Source organism: Peromyscus leucopus, chromosome 7 (assembly GCF_004664715.2).
Source record: "Peromyscus leucopus breed LL Stock chromosome 7, UCI_PerLeu_2.1, whole genome shotgun sequence".
Classification (NCBI taxonomy): Eukaryota; Metazoa; Chordata; class Mammalia; order Rodentia; family Cricetidae; genus Peromyscus; species Peromyscus leucopus.
The window spans coordinates 6,095,587-6,116,349 of NC_051069.1; the positions used below are offsets into that span (position 1 = coordinate 6,095,587).

Genomic DNA, 20,763 nt, shown 5'->3' on the forward strand with positions numbered 1-20,763 from the left:
GTGTGGAGATGTACCCTGAGAGCCACAGCTACCAATGGAACTCAGTGCTATGATTCCACCGATTCCACCGGGTTTCCCCCTCCCCATTGCCTCGCCCCACTTCCCAAAGTGCTGCTCCTGGAAGCCAAGGTGAGGGCACTGGGTTGTGTGGCACGGAGTATCTCACAAGGGGAGGTGCTCCCTGCCCTTTGCAACCCTGCTCCCGGGACCTCTTCCTCACCTTCCTCCTCACTCACCCCCAGAGCCACAGACACATTAGTCAAGTTGGGGGGGGATATCGTTTATTTGTGCTTCAAGCTTTGGGCTCTCAGCAAGTTCAAGCTCCTTGCACAGCGTGACAGTGACCCTAGGGAGAGCTCCAGCAAGCAGGAAGCCGTAGCCTGCCTTCATGGAGGTAAGAGGGGATGGCCTCTCAGGCAGCGTCTTCCTGGTTCGTCAGGAAGAAAGGCTCCGCTATTTCCAGGGCCCCAACGTGGTGCCACCAAACTTCAGAATTCTTTTAGTTTTTGTTATAGAATGGTTCTCTCTCTCTCTCTCTCTCTCTCTCTCTCTCTCTCTCTCTCTCTCTCTCTCTCTCTCTCTCTGTAAGTGGGGAACAAACCCAGGGCCTTGTGCATGCTGGGTTACCACTAACCTATGCCTTGTCCTCAACTTTATCTTCCGGTATGAATATCCTGGCAATCTTCTCTCCAAATGACCCATTCTAAGGAGGCTAGGGTGAAAGATAAAGTTCTAAAATATGTGGGATGAAGCTGATGATTCAGTTTATCAGGAACCTACTGTATGAGTGTCGAGTATTACATGTTTCCACGTGGTTACATACATTCCTAACATCTCATGGGGGAGGGATGGTTGTAACCCTCCATTATATAGGTTTGGGATCACAGAGGCTCATAGATAGTAAGTCACTCCTCCAAGGTCACACTGTTACTATGAGGTAAAGGGGCACACAGACTCAGCTCTGTCCATCAAGCTGCTATACAAACATTTACTAAGAACCTACTTCAGTGATGAACTGCAGGGCCAGTGTGATAATATCTATTCAGGTTGCATTTTGTTGCTGTGAGAAAATACTGACCCCAAGCAACTTAGGAAGCTGGGCGGTGATGGCGCATGCCTTTAACCTCAGCACTCAGGAGGCAGAGGCAGGGTTCAAGGTGAGTACAAGGCCAGCATGGTTTGTAGAGTGAGTTCCAGGGCAGCCAGGGCTACAGAGAGAAACCCTGTCTTGAAAAAACAGACAGACAGACAGACAAAACAACTTAGGAGAGGAATGGATTTATCTAGCTTCTACTTCCAGGCCACCGTCCATCAATGAGGGAAGCCAGGGCAGGCACCTAAGCAGGAACTTGAAGCAGAAACCATGGGGAACACTGCTTCCTGGCTGGCTCCTAGGCACGTGCTTAATTCCCAGGCCCTTCCAACCAGTGAGTAGTGCCATGCACAGTGGGCTGGGTCCTCCCTCACCAGGTCATTAGTAATCAAGACAATCCCCACAGACGCACCTACAGGCCAATCCCCCAACCGAGCCCCTAGGACAATTGCATACACAAGTGAAGAGTGAACAGTTTGTGCACTCCAGGGGTACAGTGTCTAACAAGGATGTGCTGTGAGCATGAAGAACTCCAAAAGAGATGGGCACAAGGGCTATCTCAGACAGTCATGTGCTGTGGGGACAAACGAGGCATTTGCTGAGTTCATTGTCGTACGTACATCAAAGAGAGAGACTGCACAAACCAGATGGCATAGCCTGGTCCACACCTAGCTGTATGGTATGGAGCCTGTTGCTCGTAGGACCATTATGAACAAAACACAAGATTACATCAAACACAAGAGACAATGATACAATCCTGAGGTGTGGTAACCTCCAGATGTTGAGTGCAACCTATCATTCTACAGTAAACACTTTTTATAAGTAGGAGTATACTCTAAAACACCAGTAAGAAGCCCAATAAAATAAATACATAAACTGGCAACAGTTGTTTATTATCGAGCATTAACTGTACGTCGTTACATGTGTCATGCTGTAGGCGTGTGTACATCAGTGTCACCACAAACACAGTGATGTGCTGCATTTCACCCTTATAGAAGCTACAGTGTCACCATGCAATGGGGATCTTTGGCTCCATTGCAGTCTTACGGGACTACCATGACCTGCCTCGGACCAAAGTGTGACTACAAGGCTCCCCCGACTACATAGGCAGAGTGTCATGGCAAAGTGATGAACCTTGGAAGAGGAAGGAGATGGGGGAAAAAAAGAAGAGTTGAAGGAAGAGCAGGAAGAAGAGTGGAAAGATGGGAAGAAGAAAGGATAGAGGAGGGAAGGAGAGACGTGAGAAGGGTGGCAGGAAGTTTTTGGAAGATGGGCTTTGTCCCTAGACCTGGTATATGGGGGAACTTGTCTAGATGGAATTGGGGAGGCAGAGGGAAAACCTTCAGGTCTGTTCAGCAATCAGGCGCCTGGAGGTGTGTGTGGAGGGAAGAGAGGCTGGCCAGTTGGTTGGGATCAAGTGCAGGGAAGGCTCCATACCAGGGAGGGGCCTGGGCTTGCTTCTCAGAATAGTGGGAGCTGATGGTACCTTCTGATAGTGCACAAGCCACGAGTTGACAGTGAGACCTGGAGATGGGAAGCCAGGATGTGACTCTTTCCTTCTTTGGATGCCTCGGATGCCACATGAGGAAGAGGCTTGGTCCAGGTTGTTGGGAACTCCTAAGTAATTATGAGCTGAGCATGAGGCCGGTGAGGGTTTTTCGGTGGAGTGTGGCCTGATGGGAGACTATAGGAAGCACTGAGGGTCCTGTGGCAGCATCAGGTAAAGGGCAGTGGAAATGGGAAGGAAAGGCATTATCCTGGGTTTTCAGCCCAATCAAAGGATCAAGATGTCCTTAGTCCTCAGAAATCCAGGCTCACTTCTATGAAACTCTTTTGTGGGAGGTGGGGCATGGAGATGGGTAAGGTGTTTGAAACAGCGTCTTGCTACATAGCCCAGTCTGGTGTTGCAATCCTCCTGCCTCTACTTCCCTAGTTCTGGGATTGCAGTTGTACACCACTGTGCCCAGCTTGTGCGCTCTCTCTCTCTCTCTCTCTCTCTCTCTCTCTCTCTCTCTCTCTCTCTCTCTTTCTCTCTCTCTCTCTCTCTCTCTCTCTTAGAAAATGTAGACAACATTTTCCTTAATTGCACTAAAAGCTTGATGAAATTGTGAAACAGTTGTCTACAATTCACTATGTTTTCTGATTCAGTTATAAGAAAAAGAGACGAATGAGCACAGCCAAGTTAATAACATCAGGTTGTCAAACATAAAAATATCTACCATTAATAACTTCATAACCAGTGATGTAAACACTAGACACTCAGTCTGGGGCTTGTTGTCAGAGCCTGGGGAATACAAGACTGCTCATGATTTTTCTCAGCCCAATTTATGTTTTTAGAGGCCCCGACTCCTGAAGAGTTCAAAGTATTTTTCAATATAGAATTCAAAAATGCTAAAAATAGCCCCGATCGATCTCTCCTCCCCACACATTGCAGGAAAAATATTAAAATATTACTGGGTGAGGAATGACATTGGGCTTTCATTTGTAAATTATTCAGCGTGTGTGTGTGTGTGTGTGTGTGTGTGTGTGTGTGTGTGTGTGTGTGTGTATGTGTGTGTATGTGTGTGTGTGTGTGTGTGTGTGTGTGTCTGGGCACACATGCCACAAGGCATGTGTGGAGGTCAGAGGATAACTGGCAGAAGTTGGTTCTCTCCTTCTACCGAGTGGGTCCTGGGGGTTTACCCAGGTTGTCCCTCAGCTTGGCAGCCTTCCCCTGCTGAGTCCTTTCTCCAAAACTCAAAAGGGACCAACAGGTGTCTAGTAAAAGTAATTTTCCTTCCTCTCCTCTCTTTTCCCACCAAGGCTTCTTCTGCTGAGCCAGCAGCTGCTATATTTCTTCTTGGTCCTACTTCCGGTCTTCTGGGACCAGCTTTTCAACGTGAATACACATTTATTTGCCAGAGTAATGTAATTCCCTGAATGCCTCCTGCGTCCAGGCCTTCTGTCCTGGGCTACCACTGCCTTCAGCAGGCTCACTGTTTTGAGCCTAGGGGCTATGTTCTGTGCTTTTCCCTCTATTAGCATTTAGCTAATAGAAATAAGTGTATGTTAGGCACCAACTGTATACTCAGTGCTACTCATTCTGAGTGCTGACAGAGGTCTAAGCCCTTTTTTTTTTCTTTTTTAAAACACCTGGCATAATTATTGTGTTGAATTATTTTTTCTGGCCTAAGCAGCTATCTTGCTTCCCGGTAGACGCAGTATGTACATTCTGCACGTAGAAAAAGGCCAAGCCATGCACCCAACTCTTCTATAGTGTGGCCCTACGCAGAACCCGGCAAGCGAGAGTCTAGAGGGCACCAGGGGCTACCAGGAGGACTCCACAATGCTGGGCCTGTGTGTGTTCTGGGACTGGTTTCCTTCTCTGAAGCTCCTTAGCCTGTTAGCTCGCTAATGGCCCTGCCCAAAGGGTGCTTAGTCATCTCCCATGAAGCCTTGCTTCTTCTGATCTCCTTCTCTAGCTTGTAAACTCCAGTTACTCAACAGGGAACCGAGAATGGCCAAAGGGCTCTTAGGCCCCTTCCTGCTTTTCCCCCATTGTTCTTTGGGAGGTCTCTAATGCTAGAAAACCACCTCACATGCTGCCAGGGTATTTACAACCAGGCCAGTGGCTGTAGAGCCTTCTTAATGGTGTGGCTATAAAATAAACTTCTAACCTATGGTGTGGTTACGCAAATGAGTACATTATGGATGTTGACACCTTCAGAAAAAGAGTCCTGATCAGAACTGGGACTCCCTGTTCTTTCTTTCCAAACGTTAAATATTTGGGCAAAGGAAGCAGAGGAAGGATGTCCTCATTTAGGAGCAGCTGTTATTATTTCCATCTCCTGATGGAGGATCAAGAGAAGTAGGCTGTGGAGCCCCGTGGCGAGTGCGACCAGGGCCTGCTGGACTCCACAGCCTTGCTTCTCTCTGGTGCATCATGGATTTCACTGACTGATCTAGAACGATGGAATCTGTGCTCTGGGTAACTGAGAAATCCGTTTTCAGGTTAGCTGAAGGTTCTGATGGATGAACTTCCGAATCAGATTAAGGCTGGGAAAGAAGGTGGGGCGGCAGAACCTCGGAGGGACACAGTTGTTGAGGGGTCTAGTCAGGCTGGGTGTGGTGAAGCGGCTCCCAACTGCACCCTCAGCTCTGCTTGCTTCTGGCTACTAAGCCTTGTGGCTTTCATTTGCATTTCCCAGATGACTAATGCACTTGAACATCTTTTTTTTTGGTTTTTCGAGACAGGGTTTCTCTGCGTAGCTTTGCGCCTTTCCTGGATCTCGCTCTGTAGACCAGGCTGGCCTTGAACTCACAAAGATCCGCCTGCCTCTGCCTCCCGAGTGCTGGGATTAAAGGCGTGCGCCACCACTGCCCGGCGGGCGTACTTGAACATCTTATAGATATTTAATCATTGCTAGTTCCTTTCATCTTCCTGTCTCTTTGTCCCCAACTCCCAGGACCCAGGGAAAGTGCCATCTAGAACAATGCCAGAGTCCCCGGGGACCTAGACTTCTCTGTGTTGACAGTTGTTTAAGACAGTCTCTCTGGCTCCTCTGCCTCTTGCCAGTCTCGTGGTTCAGCCTTCCATCCTCGAGGACCTGACTCTCCCGCCAGACTGGTGGACTCCAGCTTCTCTCTGCCACCTCTTGAAGCTTTGCAGACACTGTTCCCTCTCTGTCCTGGGCACTACACGCCTCTTCCTTCTCTCAGCCTTGCACATTTTACCTGGGTAACTGAGGTATCAAGGCAGTCTAGGATCACATGCTGTTTCCTCCAGGAAGCCTTACTTGACACGTCCCCCTCCCCCACTCGGCAGTCTGGGTTAGTTGTCCCTTGTTTGTGGCTTAGCAACATCCTGTACTTCCTCTCCTAGCACTTATCACAGGCTGTTGCAATCGCCTGTTTGCTGCTAGCCTGCTGCTCTTATACCTACCCTCCTGTTTGCAGATTGGACTGTGCGAGCCTCACTTTTATATCACAAAGCTTAGGGCAACAGTGATGTTTGTTTAATGATCTGGTCCAGATCCCTTTAAAATAATAATAAAAAAAAAATCTATAAAACCAGGCGTGGTACTCTGGGGGTGGAGATGGGAGGATCATAAGTTCAAGGTCATTCTTGGCTACATAGTAAGTCTAGCTTGGGAGATACAATACGCTGTCTAAAAAGAGAAAAAAAAAAAAAACGATGAGATTGTCTCGAAGGCAGGGGAAATGGGGTTGCCAGTGAGGTGCTCAGTGGTAAAGAGCACTGGCTACTCTTCCAGAGGACCCAGGTTCGACTCCTTGTACCCACAAGGCAGCTCCAGTGCCAGAGGATCCAACTCCTGGCCTGCAAAGGCCCTGCATGCACATGGTGTATAAATACACATTCAGGCACAACACCCATATAATAAAGAAAAAATAAATAAGATCTCCAATAAAGAGCAAAAATAAAAATATAACCTTCTGTGCCAGCTATAATTAAAGCAGTGGTTTCAGGCCGCTGTCCCCCCACCCCAACCCTCCCACACAATCCTCCTGACAAGGTCGGCAGGAAACAGACTTCTACACTACCCACCACACAGGTGTCATTCACAGTCGGAAGCTTCAAAGTTCTCAGCCTAGATGGAGCTTTGAAACTCGGGGGCTCTCGTGCACAGTTGGGCAATTCATGATTGGGCTGGGGGGGGAGTGAGTGACATCACAGCACTCTCCGTCTGTACAGGGGCAGAGTGATGTCAGTGGGCCACACGGACCTGCCCTCCGTGTCTCTTTAGTGCCCGAAGGATGGCAGGGGATCAGAAACATTTGTTGAAGTGAAGGAACGGTTGACGAGGGAACACAGAAAGGGCCGCATGAAAACTTAGAAGGCCCAGGGTTCCTTGACCCAGGGTCCCTCTGGGGCCTGACCATAGGTATTGTCATCTCCCCCACCCCCATCTGATAGACTCCACTGGACAATGAAGTATTTGTGTCATGAGCTGCTGCCCACAGTGCCAGGTACAGCAGGTGGGGTGTGATTTCCACTTGAATTCCATTGATAAAAAACTGACCATACTTCGGCATGGGAGAAAACTGAAATTTTTTCTAGTTGTGAATGGGGGTGGGGGACAGATTTGGAGTGAAAAATTAGCACTTAACTGTCTGAGTGGACAAGGATGATCTTGCCCGAAGGGTGCCCCTGGTGGCTGTGTGCTCCCACAGAGCGGGGGAGGGGCCTTGGGTGATCATTTAGCTCAATACACTGATGTTTACAAATGAAAAGACAGTTGGGGACTGGAGTCCCCCTGCTTTGCTTTATCAGTGAGCACTTTTATCTGCAAAGTGGGGCTTTGGTAAGAAAAATTTCTCATTTGCTTCATAAAAGGAGCTCTCAGAGATAAAGAAAACAGAGATCATCCAAGCTTGGGGCTGGGGGTGGGTGGGTGATGGGGCGAAAACTGAGGCCGGAGGATCAAGAGTTCAAGGCCAGCCTGGGTTATATGGTGAGAGTCTGTCTAAACACACAAACAGCAATGGAAACGATGAGGTGGATGATAGATAATGAGGACACTGGCTCTGAGCACGAACGATTCTCCAGTTACTCACGAGCCTTCCTTCCATGGTGGCTTCTCATCAGAGGGGATGTTAGGTTCCTCAAACAGTACTGCAAAAACCATTTAAGCAATCCTGTGTGGGAGGGATGAGATGGTGGCCTTCTTTGATAATTGTATGCTTACTGTGTGAATTTGTGCAATTATTTAACCTCCAAGTTGTCTTTATCTTGAAAATAATGGAGATAGTAATGCATACTCCAGATATTAAAGAAGAAACGAGAACTCTCCACTGGTCTCTGGCACATACTGGGGACTCAATAAAGGTCGGTTTCTGTTCTTAACTGGTCCAGGTCCTTTTTTTTTTGACTACCTACCCATTAGGTGTAATTGCTGATGTAATCACTCTCACAGGGGCAATTCTATCAACATTCCATCCGCAGATAAAGTCAGCTTTACTATCTGCTGTTGCTAACTTGGTGGGGAGACTCCACGGATCAAAATAAACATACTTGCTCCCTAGGGAGCCCGAATGTGAACAGAAAATAACAGTGCCATGTGACAAGCTGCAGGGACAGAATGGGGGTGGTGGGAGTGGGAGAGGAGTTGGGAGTCGGCTTGGGTAAGTGATGGGGGACTGCCCTTGAGAAGGCTGTGGGCTTCACAGGGAGGGAGGGGAGGAGGCAGGTGGATGAGGATGAGGTGGGGGAGGACACAGGAGTGAGGAAACACATTTTGTATAATGCGGGGCTATTTTTGGAACTGCTGGAACAATAAAAAAATAAAATAAAAGAGCTCAAGGAGAAGAGACAGGCCAGGTGACAGCCACGGACAAGAAGAGTTAGGACACTGCTCCTGCAGACGTGGAAGCCAGTGGAGAATTTTGAGCAGGAAGGCGATACAAAAAGGATGAATGGCAAGTCCTGGAGACAGTGACCCCATGTGACCCCCAGTGGTAAAGTGAGGGTAGGCTAACTAGAGTCCATAGGTACCCAGCCCACTCTATCCTGGGAAGTGGTACAGGGGACTGAGCACAGGGAAGGCCTGCTGTGGACCGAGGGTCTAATGTATTCCAAGAATTAGCAGTACTAGCAAGGTCTGTGTTTTCAGAAGGGGGAGGATTACGGAGAGACAAGCTAGGGCATCCAGATAAAGGCCTAGGAAAACGAGGCTCCGTGATGGAAGAGTTCTCAGTGGCTGCCCTCTCCCAGCTTAACAACACTTCCTAGTCTCCAGTGGTCTGACTTCGGTTTTCCAAGGAGGCTTTGCTTCTAGAAAGATTACTACGGTAAATAATTAAACCAGTATGCTGTGTATTTCCAGGGAGCCTGGCCTCAGCAGGGATAGTTAAACCTAGTTTTCCCCAGGACCCAATCAATCTTGATAATTGGTACTTGAGGGCCACAGACTCAAGACGTCACAAACCTAATGTTTTAGGAAGGTCTCAGACCTTTTCCTGACCATCGTGTCCATGTAACCAGACCTTCCCCTTCCTTCATTTCCCCTCTTCCCAATGCATATGCAGCTCTTTATAAAGATAGTGCTGTACGATATGTACACTTTAAAAACAGGCCTGCCCCTTCTGGTGGGTTTTAAACTGAAACGCTCTTTGCATGCACCTTTTTAGGCAGCTGGAGAGTACGTCCTGGCAGCTGCCAAGCATAGCAGAGCCTGTGTGGTCGTGGAGTGGGAGGGGGACTGGAGACTGGCACATCACCTTCAGGGGTGCTGGTATGTAAGCCTTTGGTGTTCTTTGGTGCCAAAGGGATGCCAGCCAAGAAGAAGAAGCGAACATTGTATTAAAAGCAGCTGCAGAAGCCAGTGGCTTGAAAAGGCAGATTTCCCAGTGTACCCTGTGGTCTTCCCGAATTTGACACATTTACTCACTGTGGTTTTGTTTTAGTTTTCTGTGATAACTTGCAAAGACACAGGGAAATCCAGTTTTAGGTTATTAGTGAAAGCCCTTCTGCCCGGTTCCTTTGGATTGCCTGTTAGAATTTGTCCTCTGAGGGACAACTGTCATCAGGGGTGACTAATAAGGGCTTCAGCTCCAAGAGTTTTTTTTTTTTTTAAAAAACTCTGAGAGAAGCACTAATAAAAACTGTAACGTTGTTTCTTTAGCACTTTTACAGATTACAAGGTACTTTTCACATTCCTTTGAAAATTATAAATTGAGAACTGAATGCTAATTTAGTTATCATTTTCTGAGATTCATGATATCTACTCCAGTTTGATTGAGCACGGATCTTGCAGACCCATCCTTTCCTCAATCATCCAGGGAAACTTGGGTATTGGCCACCATCCAGGTTCTACAGATTTTGTTAGAAATAAAGCAGGAAACCAGACAGACTTGTTTGCTACCCTTATAGACCTCCAAGGGGAAGACAGACATTAAACAAATAATTACATACAAGAAGCATGTTTTTAAAAGGCACGGTAGGGGCAGTCAAGGGCATGACACCCTGGGAGGTAACCTGGGGCTCCGGCAGGGGCAGGGGCAGGAAAGGCCTCTGGTTGGAGGTAGGAAGTGATGTTTAAACTGAGGTCTAGGGGATTAGAATTAATTTCTCAGAGGTTGAGAAGAACATGGCATTCAATACTAATATCTGAAAGACAGCATGGGAGAAAGGCTGTGGATGCTGAATGAGGGTGAGTGTCCAGAAAGACACAGAGAACACTGCTTGAGGCAGACTTTTCAGATAAATAGGTGGAGGAGACTGAATGGGGGTCAGATATTGTTTATTCTTCTCTCTCTTCCCAAGGAAGCAGCCTTCACCTGCTGTTTAAAAAAGAAGAAAAACAAACTTTATCTGTTAATTACTACAGGGCAGGAATTTGCACAGATAAGTATTGTTTTTTCAGCGAGTAGGGGAGGAAAAGGACTTGAGAGGACCAGCTCAGGTTTACCATCAACTAGCCAGCGGAGCTAACCTCTGAATACACACTAGGCAGCTCACAACTCCTTGCTGTCAAAGCCAGTCCAAGCCTTGTTTTTAACAGCAATATTATACAGCTTGGGGAATTGGCAAAGGAGCTTTGAGGAATCTGAAATACTACCGTGGGCAGAAAGTGCTCTAGGTGAATGGACACCACCAGGCAGAAGGCTGCAGGGTGGCTTGGGAGGGTCCTAGAGGCATGTGCTTTGGGGAGGTTCCCTGAGCTAACTAACCACTATCCAGCCCAGCCGGTTAATCATTTCCTGACCTTTGTTTTTCCTGCCTGAGGATTGCCACATCGTCTTCCCTCTCCCTTGCTTGCCTTACTCCACGAGACTCCTTCATCAGGTAAAACAAAACAAACAAACAAACAACCCCAACTTTAGAGGCTAGGTTTGTGAGAGCCCCAGACATTCTCAAGGCCCAGACAGTGAGGTCACAGGCTTTCTTCCTCTAGAAATTTGTCCTCTCTTCTTTACCTCTTTCTAAAGAGAGATCTGGAGCTGGGGTCCAATCCGCGCAAAGTAGATTATGCTCTCTGTTTCACTGGCAGTAAAAAGAGGTACCGTAGCAGCAGTGTAGGAGGGTGTTTTAAGGCTTAAACAAGGTATGGTATGCAAAATGCCTGGCTGGGAGACAGCGGTGAGAGTCCAACACACGCTGCGTCCTTTTATATCACCTGGTAACCTGGACCTTGTACAGCAAACTAGATTGTTATTTCATTCAACTTGGAGAGGTATAGGTATGAAATAGGCACGAGATAACAGTGAGTCATAATGGCAGGGCTTACACCCAGGTACCCCGGCTGTCCTGCGGGCCCAGCCATGCAGCATCCAGGTGACGCGCTCAGGCGTCTGAGTTCAGAACCCAGAATGGTTCCGGACCGCACCTGCTACAGGGAGAACATGACAAGTCAGGACTGTTCTGGGGCCCCTGCAGCCGGCTGGGCCACCGAGGGCCACTCCCACAAAGTCCCCTAGCCTGTTTCTTCCTGTGTAAAATGCGGCTTCGATGCTTGTCCGTCCGTACGACTGTTTTTTCATTTTCCGCACACTTTGCAATGTGGCCACATATTCTCTTTCTAAGCCTCGTTATAGTAGTCAGATTCACTGCAGTAGACGCAGCGGTCCGACCGGTCTGCCGAGACTGAGTACCCACTCTTGCTGGGGTCCCAAGGAGCTGCCGCCGCTGCTCCGGGCAGTCTGAGTTGTGAAAGTCACTTCACAACAGCCGGGTGGGACTCTACTCCCGCAGAACGTAAGAGCCAAGGCCCCGCCCACCGCCCACCGCCTAGCGCAGGGGCGGGGCCATGTCTGGGGGCGTAACCAGTAGGGTGGGCGGGGCCAGCTAGAGAAGGCGGAAGCTTACTGTCTCCGGGCGGCGGCAGAACCAGGAGTCCAGATTTCTACGTTCTCCGGAGCGGGGCGCCGGGAGACGGCGTGTGGCAAAACCCGGCGCCCGGAAGCCCTTGCTTTCTTTGACGCAAAGGCTCGGGACGAAGCAGCCGCCGTCTGCCCAGCGCCGGGCTAGGAGCGACCCCAGACGGAGCCTCCGAAGTCCCTCCGCCCCACAGCCTCGGCCGTCCCCGCCGCCGTCCTCGTGGCCATGGAGTGTCCGCACCTCAGCTCCAGCGTCTGCATCGCCCCGGACTCAGCCAAGTTCCCCAACGGCTCCCCGTCGTCCTGGTGCTGCAGCGGTGAGTGCGGCCCCGGGGCTGGCCGGCCGCGCACCCGAGGTCCCGGCTCTGGCCCGGGCCTTGCCGTCGAAGGGCCGCGGGCGGGTGGCGCGCGGCCCCCGGGGGAGGCTGCGGGGAGCGGGCCGGTCGCGCGGGGCGAAGGGACGCGGGGCGGGCGGGCGCGGCGGCGGCTCCTTTGTTTCGTGCGGCCCGACGGCCGGGCCGGCTGAGGAGGAGGCCCGCGGGGGCCTGAGGCGAGCGCGCAGCGGTGGGATGACGCGGCGGCCCGCACCCCATGGCTCCGCGAACCGAAGGGCTGGCCCCGCGTGTGGCGGGTCCGAGCTCGCTGTCCCCCGTGGGCCGGACAGGAAAAGCGCCGCTCTGCGGCCGCAGCTTTGTCTGGACTGCCGGGCGCGCGGGCCCCTTCGGGCTGCGCTTCCTCCCGGTTCCCACAGGCTCCTGCCCCCCCCCCCGAGCCGACTGCGCTGGGGGCGGTTGATCTCGGTAGTCTTGCCTCAGGCTGGGAGGGTGAAGTTTGAACACAGGCTGCGGGCTCCGAAAGCTCGGGAGGAGGCAGCCAACAGCTGCTTTGGAGGGGCGGCTCGAGTTTTTTTTTTTTTTTTTGCCTTTCGGAGATTGTTCCGAGACGGTCTTTCGGTTTGGTTGAGGATTGCTTTGGGAACAAGCACACGCGAGTGCGTGTGTGTAAGACACTTCTTAGATTTATGTTCTGCTTATGGTTGGCTTAAGCGTTAACTCCTTCTGCCCCCTCGGAAGCCCGGTGCCCTCTCATTGTCTGCCGGGACTTAAGGTCGGACCGGCCACCCCGCTTTGATTACTTCCTGGTAGGGCCCTGGTGCCGACGCTGGTCTTTGTTTATGAGCTTTAAGATCACTGGCAGCTTGGGCTGTAGTGTAAAATGTGAACAGTGTACAAGAAATCAAGTTCATTTGCAGTGCTGGAGGACGGTGGTACGGTCCAGCAGAGTGGTTTCTTCTCCTGGGTTGGCTTGGAGCTGGGAAGGTAGTTTAGAGAGTGCTTTAATACTTTTTTTGACAGGTTGCTTCTTCAAAGGTGATTATGTTCTTGAAGTAAAACATACGGAGTGGCACAAAGAAAGCCCATCCTCCAGGATAAGGAGTAGGAGTAACTGCAGTTTGCCGGAGCTCCAAGACTTGGTGCCTTGCTTACCTTTTGTAAAGTCAGGTGTCTTTTTCCGCACGAAGACTTTAAAAATTAACCAGTTAATTGGTTTCACCGAGCAGTATTGCAATTCCTTTGGTTTGCGAGACTGGGTCTCTGTTATTGCCCAGGGTGACCTAGAATTCGTAATTTTTCTGCCACAGCCCTTGGAGTGCTAGGATTATAAGCATGTGCTGCCATGCTTGGCTAGTATTGCAGTTCTTTGTGGGAATGCAGGAACTTGTGTAAATGGGCCCTTGCCTGTAAATATGTCTTTAACAGTGAGTCTTGAGCTTGGAACATCACAAAGGTGTATCACACATGGACTGGTGGTCTGTTAGCTAATTAGCTGTAGCCGTGGGGCTCCAGCAGAATTTTTCTCAAGAGAGATTTCACACGCACATACGCACGCACGCACACATGACCACTAAGAAAAGCATACACTTCACAAGGAATGGGGCACTTCCTCTTGTTCATCTGTGGTCAGTACAGGGAATCAGAGGTGGGTGCATCAGCACAACCTGTTTCTTTCTTTCTTTCTTTTTTTCTTTTTTTCTTTCTTTTTGTAAAATCACATCAAACTTAGAAATGGCTTCATTGTGCACAAGCATCTAAAAAAAGGACAAGAATTATGCAAGTTGCAGATATCCTGTTGTGAGTCAGTCTTGCCTCGTCAGTCAGGGAGTCCACTTGACTGGGGGAAAGAGATGCAGCAAATGAAGCTTCTCCCGAGGAATTCAGCGCATTAAAATAGAGCATAACTGAGAGGTTTGTGCTGACAACAGGAACGAATTAGTAATGGAAGGGTGATTTCTGTCCCAGGCAGAGGGTGGCATCTTTACAACGAGCAGCAAATGGTTGCCTCTGACCCTGCTTTGGAAGGGTGGGTCTAATCACCTGCATTTGTAGGACCAATAAAGCTAGTTTCACAACTCTGTGGGTGTTTTCTTCTGTCCAACCCCATTTCATGTGGGCCTCCCATTTTAACCTTTTGGCATCCCTTCATTGGTATAGTCGAGTGTTACTGTATTAAGCTTGATCTTGTTCTTGCCTGCCTGTAGTTTCAGTAATTAAATGATTGGTAAATCTGTGATCCCTTAACTAACTCTTCATCTTGGAGTGTTATGTATTCTGAATTTTTTTTTTTTCTTCAACACTCCAGAATTTGTTTGTTTTTGGTAGGAGATTAGAAGGATAGCCAGTGTGTTGAAGTAATGCTCAGGCTGGTACTGAGTCTGATTATACTCTTACTGAGGAGGGAGAAAAATCCCTGTTTTGGCACCTGGACAATAAAAGTAATGCCCCTGTCTTATTTTCATTGGGAGCTTGCAGTTATACCCCAGTGATAAAGCCAAGCAGATTGCAAAAGACCAAGGGCCCAGACTCTAGCGAGCAGCACCTGCTTGGACCAGCACTTCCATTTCCTTATGTCATCTGGAAAAAGAGCAGTGCTTTGCATTTATTTCACAAGTCTCTGTTAGGATGGGTGTGTGTGTGTGTGTGTGTGTGTGTGTGTGTGTGTGTGTGCGCGTGCGCAAAGTTTGAGAAACTGATGCTTTATGGTGTCTAATTTATGGTATCACTGACTCTAACATTTTTATAAATAGGACTCTGAAAATGAAATGTCTAAAGCCCACTAAATGGAGCCCAAACAGATTGGCTTTATGATGAATTGTTTTACAAGGAGATACAGAACTCAGTAAGATTAGGGGGTAAGGAATAATGATACTTCAGAACTAACTTGAGCTTCTTAGCCATGGAAGGCACTGTGTTATGTAATTGTATGTTACAATACTTCATACAACTTTTTGTTTGCAAAGACCCCCGTTATAGTCAACATTTTTTAGAACCCAGATTATTTGTGTGACTTTTATCTATTAATATCACCATATTAGAAATTAAAATTAAAACTAAATATTTATTTACTTATTTAATTAACAATAAGAGGCCTAATACTTTTATCAGAAATGACAGTTTTTTAAAATTTTTTATTTATTTATTATTTATTTGGTTTTTTGAGACAGCGGTTCTCTGTATAGCTTTGTAGCCTGTCCTGGATCTCACTCTGTAGACCAGGCTGGCCTCGAACTCATAGAGATCCACCTGCTTCTGACTCTGGGAGTGCTGGGATTAGCCACCACTGCCTGGCCAAAGAGTAGTTTAAGTTTTTATGTTTTTGTAATTTTATCTTACTGGAAGACAGCTGGGTTCTCACATCTGCTTCTGCATGCAGTCTCTTGAGATATCACACTTCCCGTACTATCTAGAAAACTTCACTTTGTGCTCTTGAAAGATCGAAAGGAAATATTCAAAGTGATAGAGTAATATTTCTTCCTTCCTTTTTATCTATCATCCATCCATCCATCCATCCATCCACCCACCCATCCACCCATCCACCCATCTATCCATCCATCTATCTATGTATCTACGTATCTATCTTAATGTCATCCATGAAAATACTTTTGACTTTTTGGATCCATTGAAAAGGGATCCCTGACATCTTAAGGTTCAAGATCCTACTTTGAGATCTCATAGGTAAAATGGTTAGGGACACCTGCTCTTCATCGAACTCACATTACAAAATTAGAGAATTTCATGAGGCTAGCAAATAGGTATCTATTTGTACAGACTTGGAGTTTAAAATACATGGAGTCTAGTGGTCCCTTGCACTCAAAGAGGTTAGTCTAATCTAGTTGGAAAGTCGAGAAGCTCTTGGATTAGAAGATAAATCCATGTAGTGGTTTTAAGTTAAATGTTGAAAATAGCAATCTCTTAATAAGGTAAAAACTGATTTATGCATAAATGTGGCTAAGAACATTCTAGTTGTAAATTACGAAAGTTTAAATGAAAACTGGGCCAGTCTCTTAAGCCTTGTGTTATGTGCCCATTACCAGATGTTATTTTCAGAAGCTAGAGGCTTGCACATTCCTTATTTTTGTAGGTGGAAAGTTTAACCAGTGACAAAAGACATGATAAAACATGAAGTACTTGCCAGGCGGTGGTGGCAGATCTCTATGAGTTCGAAGCCAGCTTGATCTACAGAGCAAATTCCAGGATAGCCAGACTACACAGAGAAATCCTGTCTCAAAAAAAAAAAAAAAAAAAAAAACAAAACAAAACAAAAAAAACCAAATCAACCAAACAAACCCAACAACAAAAACATGAAGTGCTTTAAAAAAAAAAATCAAAAGAAAAGAAAGGTACTCTAAACACAACTGTTTTAATTTAAGGAAAGTCAAGTACCTGGGTTTTAGGTTTTTAAAGTACTGTTGATTTGGAGCTGTTTTTGTAAAAGTCATGAGAATTCTCCCTGATTAATTCTTCAAAGAGTTGAGGGAGCTCTAAATTTCCGATACACCCCACCCCTATATCACACTATTTAAAAAAAAAAAAAAAAAAAAAGGAGTGATTGGTTGATCTGCAGTTTGTGTTTGGAGGGGTTATTAGAGATGAACCTCTCTATTTTATTTTTTAAAGGCTGAGGTGCTGACTGGATTGATCAGTTTGTGATAAAGGTATGAAGTCACCTTGATGGATTGATGGGTTATTTTGTATCCTATTTCTCTCAGCCTACTTTAAAGAAGACTAGTTCGTCTCTTGAACCGAATTTTCTAAAAAGGATCAGTAATTTAGTTCGTGAGGTTGAATAATTCACTCCTTTTAAGTAGCATTCTGTGTTGTGTTTACTAAATATCTACTGCCGTGGTATACTCAGTAAATGCTTGCTTGATGAAGTTTTCTCCTGTAGATTATGAAATGATCTCTAGCTTCATGTTGAGAATAAATGTAGATGAAGTGAATTTATTCCCAGAATGCTTTCCATAGCTTTCTCTTCCCAGTATGTTAGCCAGTAAGCTGAACTAGATTGTAACCAATTGGCCATTTATGACCTTGTTAACACGAGAATTTGTAGTCTTCTGACAACATGGACATATAGATGGGTAGATGGAAATGCTAGTTGTAATGAGTAGGGTCATTTAAATTAGTGGGTAGGTGATAGATATTCTTTATACTGATTTTGAAGATTAGTATTTGAACTTTGTGTACTTGTGTGTTTTCTGAAGAATTAAACTATCTTTTAGTACTATTTGTAAAGCCCAAGTTAAATGGAGTTGTCTTAGTAGTCATGTTGGCAGTGTTCTTCCCCACTCTAACCCCAGAATCTTAAGCAGCCCCAGCCTGTCCCCACAACCTCTAAGTGATTGATGTAGATGTGAAAGCCCTGGACCTGACCATGTGCTTGGAATCTCCTCTTATTGCATTGATTCATTACATTATTCTTAATCGGATGCCTCTGTGTGGGTATGTGCCTGTCAGGGCGGATTCTCCCAGGCTGGAAGAGTGCTCCGTGTGTTTGACCAGGCTGAAGCTGAAGGGTATGAGCAGGCCTGTTTCTTTTGTGATCAGAGGGTATATCTAAGCACGATACTGAGTGTATAAAGAACATTCTGCATGGCCTAAGCAGAGGGAAAGGATGGGCTGAGGGGGGAATTAGAACTTTTTGTTTTTCTGGAATTCATTTACCCTTAAGATAATTATAATTCTTTACATTGATACCATTAACAGTAAGATTTTATAACATTATACTTTTTCCTCATAGAAATTTATTTATGTGCGTGTACGCGTGCGTGCGTGCGTGTTTGACGCACTGGAGATTAGAAGATAACTTTCAAGAGTTGTTCCTCTCTGCAATGATCTAAGGTCATCAGGCTTGGTAGCATGTGCCTTTACCGGCTGAACTGATTGCAGGCCTTCTCATTAGAATTTATGCAGTTTTCTGCTGTACTGGAATATGAAGATTTGTTTGTGCTCTTTCAAACTAGATTTAGAGACGCTAACAACTTTATAGTATTTGGAGCAAAAAATGAGTAGTTAATAGCTAAGTGAGGAATTTAAATTCCTATTTTAAAATTTGAGTCCTCTTCTATCAGGGAATCATTTACATGTGGATTTTTCCTTAATGTATTTTTTTTTTTCCTTTTTGAGGTCTTCTTTTTTGTTCAATATATATTTCCGTTGGGGAAAAAAAAACAGTCTTTGATTAAACTGTAGTTTCAAACTTCTATAAATGTTTTTGTTCAGCCTGGGCTTGAGAAGGGATTTAGTAGGCAGCTTTGCAGCAGAGTATGTGCTGTACAGTCTGTCAGTGTTTGGTTTATTCATATCCTTTTCAGATAGGAGAGCAAATGCTGGAGGTGTTTTCATAGCACTTTCCTGGACAGATGGCTGAGGAGGAAGTGCTTTGACAGAGTCTCAGTGGGGGCTGGTACTGGGAGGGTATGCTTGGGATGGATCTTACTGTGATTGACAGTTGAGAATGCTGAGAATAGTATCAACCACAGTAACAGCTTGCTCATCTTACCTGGATTTGTCTTGTGCCAAGACCTCTCAAGATGCTCTGAGATTTTTATATAACAGTCTGTTTTGGGAATGTAGGTAAGAATAGATACCATTGGGGCTCAAAAGGTATTGACCAAAAAGCTGTTCATTGCAGTCTTCTCCTGAAATTTATGGCAATTATTGAATGAACTTTGGCTTGGAAACTTGTAAATATAAACCATCTTTTTAACTACTATGAGTCTGTAGATGTTATTATCTATAGTAATTCCAGATGTTTTCTCATCTATTAGTTTTACTGAGTAGGAGGAGAACTGAGAATAACATAAAGTAACTTCAAAGCAGCTTGCTAGCATTTAATCCTGACTAATTTAATTAACTACTCATCCTTGTAGTTTTTCCTGATTTATAGATTGTGAAACTGAGACAAAGGTTAGGAGTTGCTTAAGATGCTCTGGGGTATTAAAGATAGCTCAAAGCTTAAACTCAACCACTCAGACTTTTAACTTGTCCTTGTGAGAGTGAGGTCTTTATTTTGTCATTTAGAAACTTAATGCTTAGTAACTTAAGGGACTTAAAAGGCTTGGAAACATGCTTGGAAGGTTTTTGATATGAGAATGTTTTAAATTCCACATCTTAAAAATCACTCATTTTAAAAATTGGCTATTTGACTTCCATGATCCAACTAATTGATTAAAGTGCTAGCAAATAGGCACGAAGAATTGGCTGTATAAATGGGGAGAAAATGGCCTCAAAAATCAGCCTCACTATGCTCAGCTCTTTTTTTTTTTTTTTTTTTTTTTTTTTTTTTTTTTGTGGGCTGAAATTCACCACGCAGATGTAACAGCCCCCTCAATATAGGTGCATAAAAATTATAGTAAGCTTCTGGGTGTTTAAAAAAATGTGTTTCAGTTCAGTCCCCTTCCTCTCACTGGTTTCATTTTATTTCTAGTACAGGAGGTTTGGGGGAGCGGGAAGGGGTTGTGCCCTTTAGAACAGGGAGAGATTTCTGAAGCTATGGAATTTTGCTTTTGCCTCTGGGAATTCAGAGGTTATCACAAATCTGATTATAGGCAACCTGTTGATTATACATTTAGTTACAGTTTAAAATTTTCCAGGTTTATTTCCTATAAAAGTTAATTACAGTCTTTAGATTGCAGGTCTTAAGACAGATTTCCTTCATGTGAGATATACTGAGATCTCTCTCTCTCTCTCTCTCTCTCTCTCTCTCTCTCTCTCTCTCTCTCTCTCTCTCTGTGTGTGTGTGTGTGTGTGTGTTTGTTTACAGATGCATAAAACCCAGGTAAGCTCAGGAGAGCAGTTTCAGATTTTGAAAACTACTGTTGAAATTTAGTGTGGGTGGACATTGCAAAATTGAATTTGCTCTTGTCCTAAGTGGTTGTGTTAGCTGGATACTTCACAATAAATTGTAGCTAACTTATTTTATAAGGTTCATTGAGAAGGGACTTGGGTGTTTGTTTTTAAGATAAACCAGTGCATATCTTGTAAAAGGATAGTATAGCCAACTGGATTTTATCTACTTTAGGACTGAGTAGCTCGGTCAGTGATGTGGTTTCCATTCTTGAGTAGATACTGTATCTTGTTTTTTCTTTGTTGCAGCTGGGTTGAAGATAGCCTTCTCAGTAGAAATCTGCTTCCCTGTTTATCTTTGACCTGCCCTCCAGACTGACTTGGGAATGTTCTTATTGTCTAATCCTCAAGAGGAGGCTGCTGTATTCCTGTAGACCTAATAGAGCCAGTTGTAGGATAGCACACTGGTGAGCTTTATATAGTCTTTGTTCTTGATGACTAATCTGAAGATTCCTTTGTGACTTCTTTACTGATTTTTGAGATAATATCTCAGTCTGACCTTCATATGTGACGGTTCTCCTACCTCAGCCTCCCAAGTTGCTAGAATTATAGGTGTGAGCCATCATGCCTGGCTGGAATTTTAATACTTTGATAAGTTTTGAAGAGCAAAGTAAATTTTCTAGGAAACAAATTTCTATGATGAAATGTTTCATGTAGTCATAGACATGT

At 45.8% G+C, this 20,763-nt stretch overlaps 1 protein-coding gene across 1 annotated transcript in view; it reads left to right on the top strand.

Annotated features, from left to right (window-relative positions):
- The first annotated feature begins 10,932 nt into the window (after window positions 1-10,932).
- The window catches only part of Usp3 (ubiquitin specific peptidase 3), a 75,013-nt gene continuing 65,182 nt past the window's right edge, over window positions 10,933-20,763 (top strand). The window contains exon 1 of the mRNA XM_028866299.2: window positions 10,933-12,225. Within this exon, the coding sequence (XP_028722132.1) occupies window positions 12,135-12,225 (91 nt within the window). The 5' untranslated portion in view covers window positions 10,933-12,134. The remainder of the gene's footprint in view (window positions 12,226-20,763) is intronic.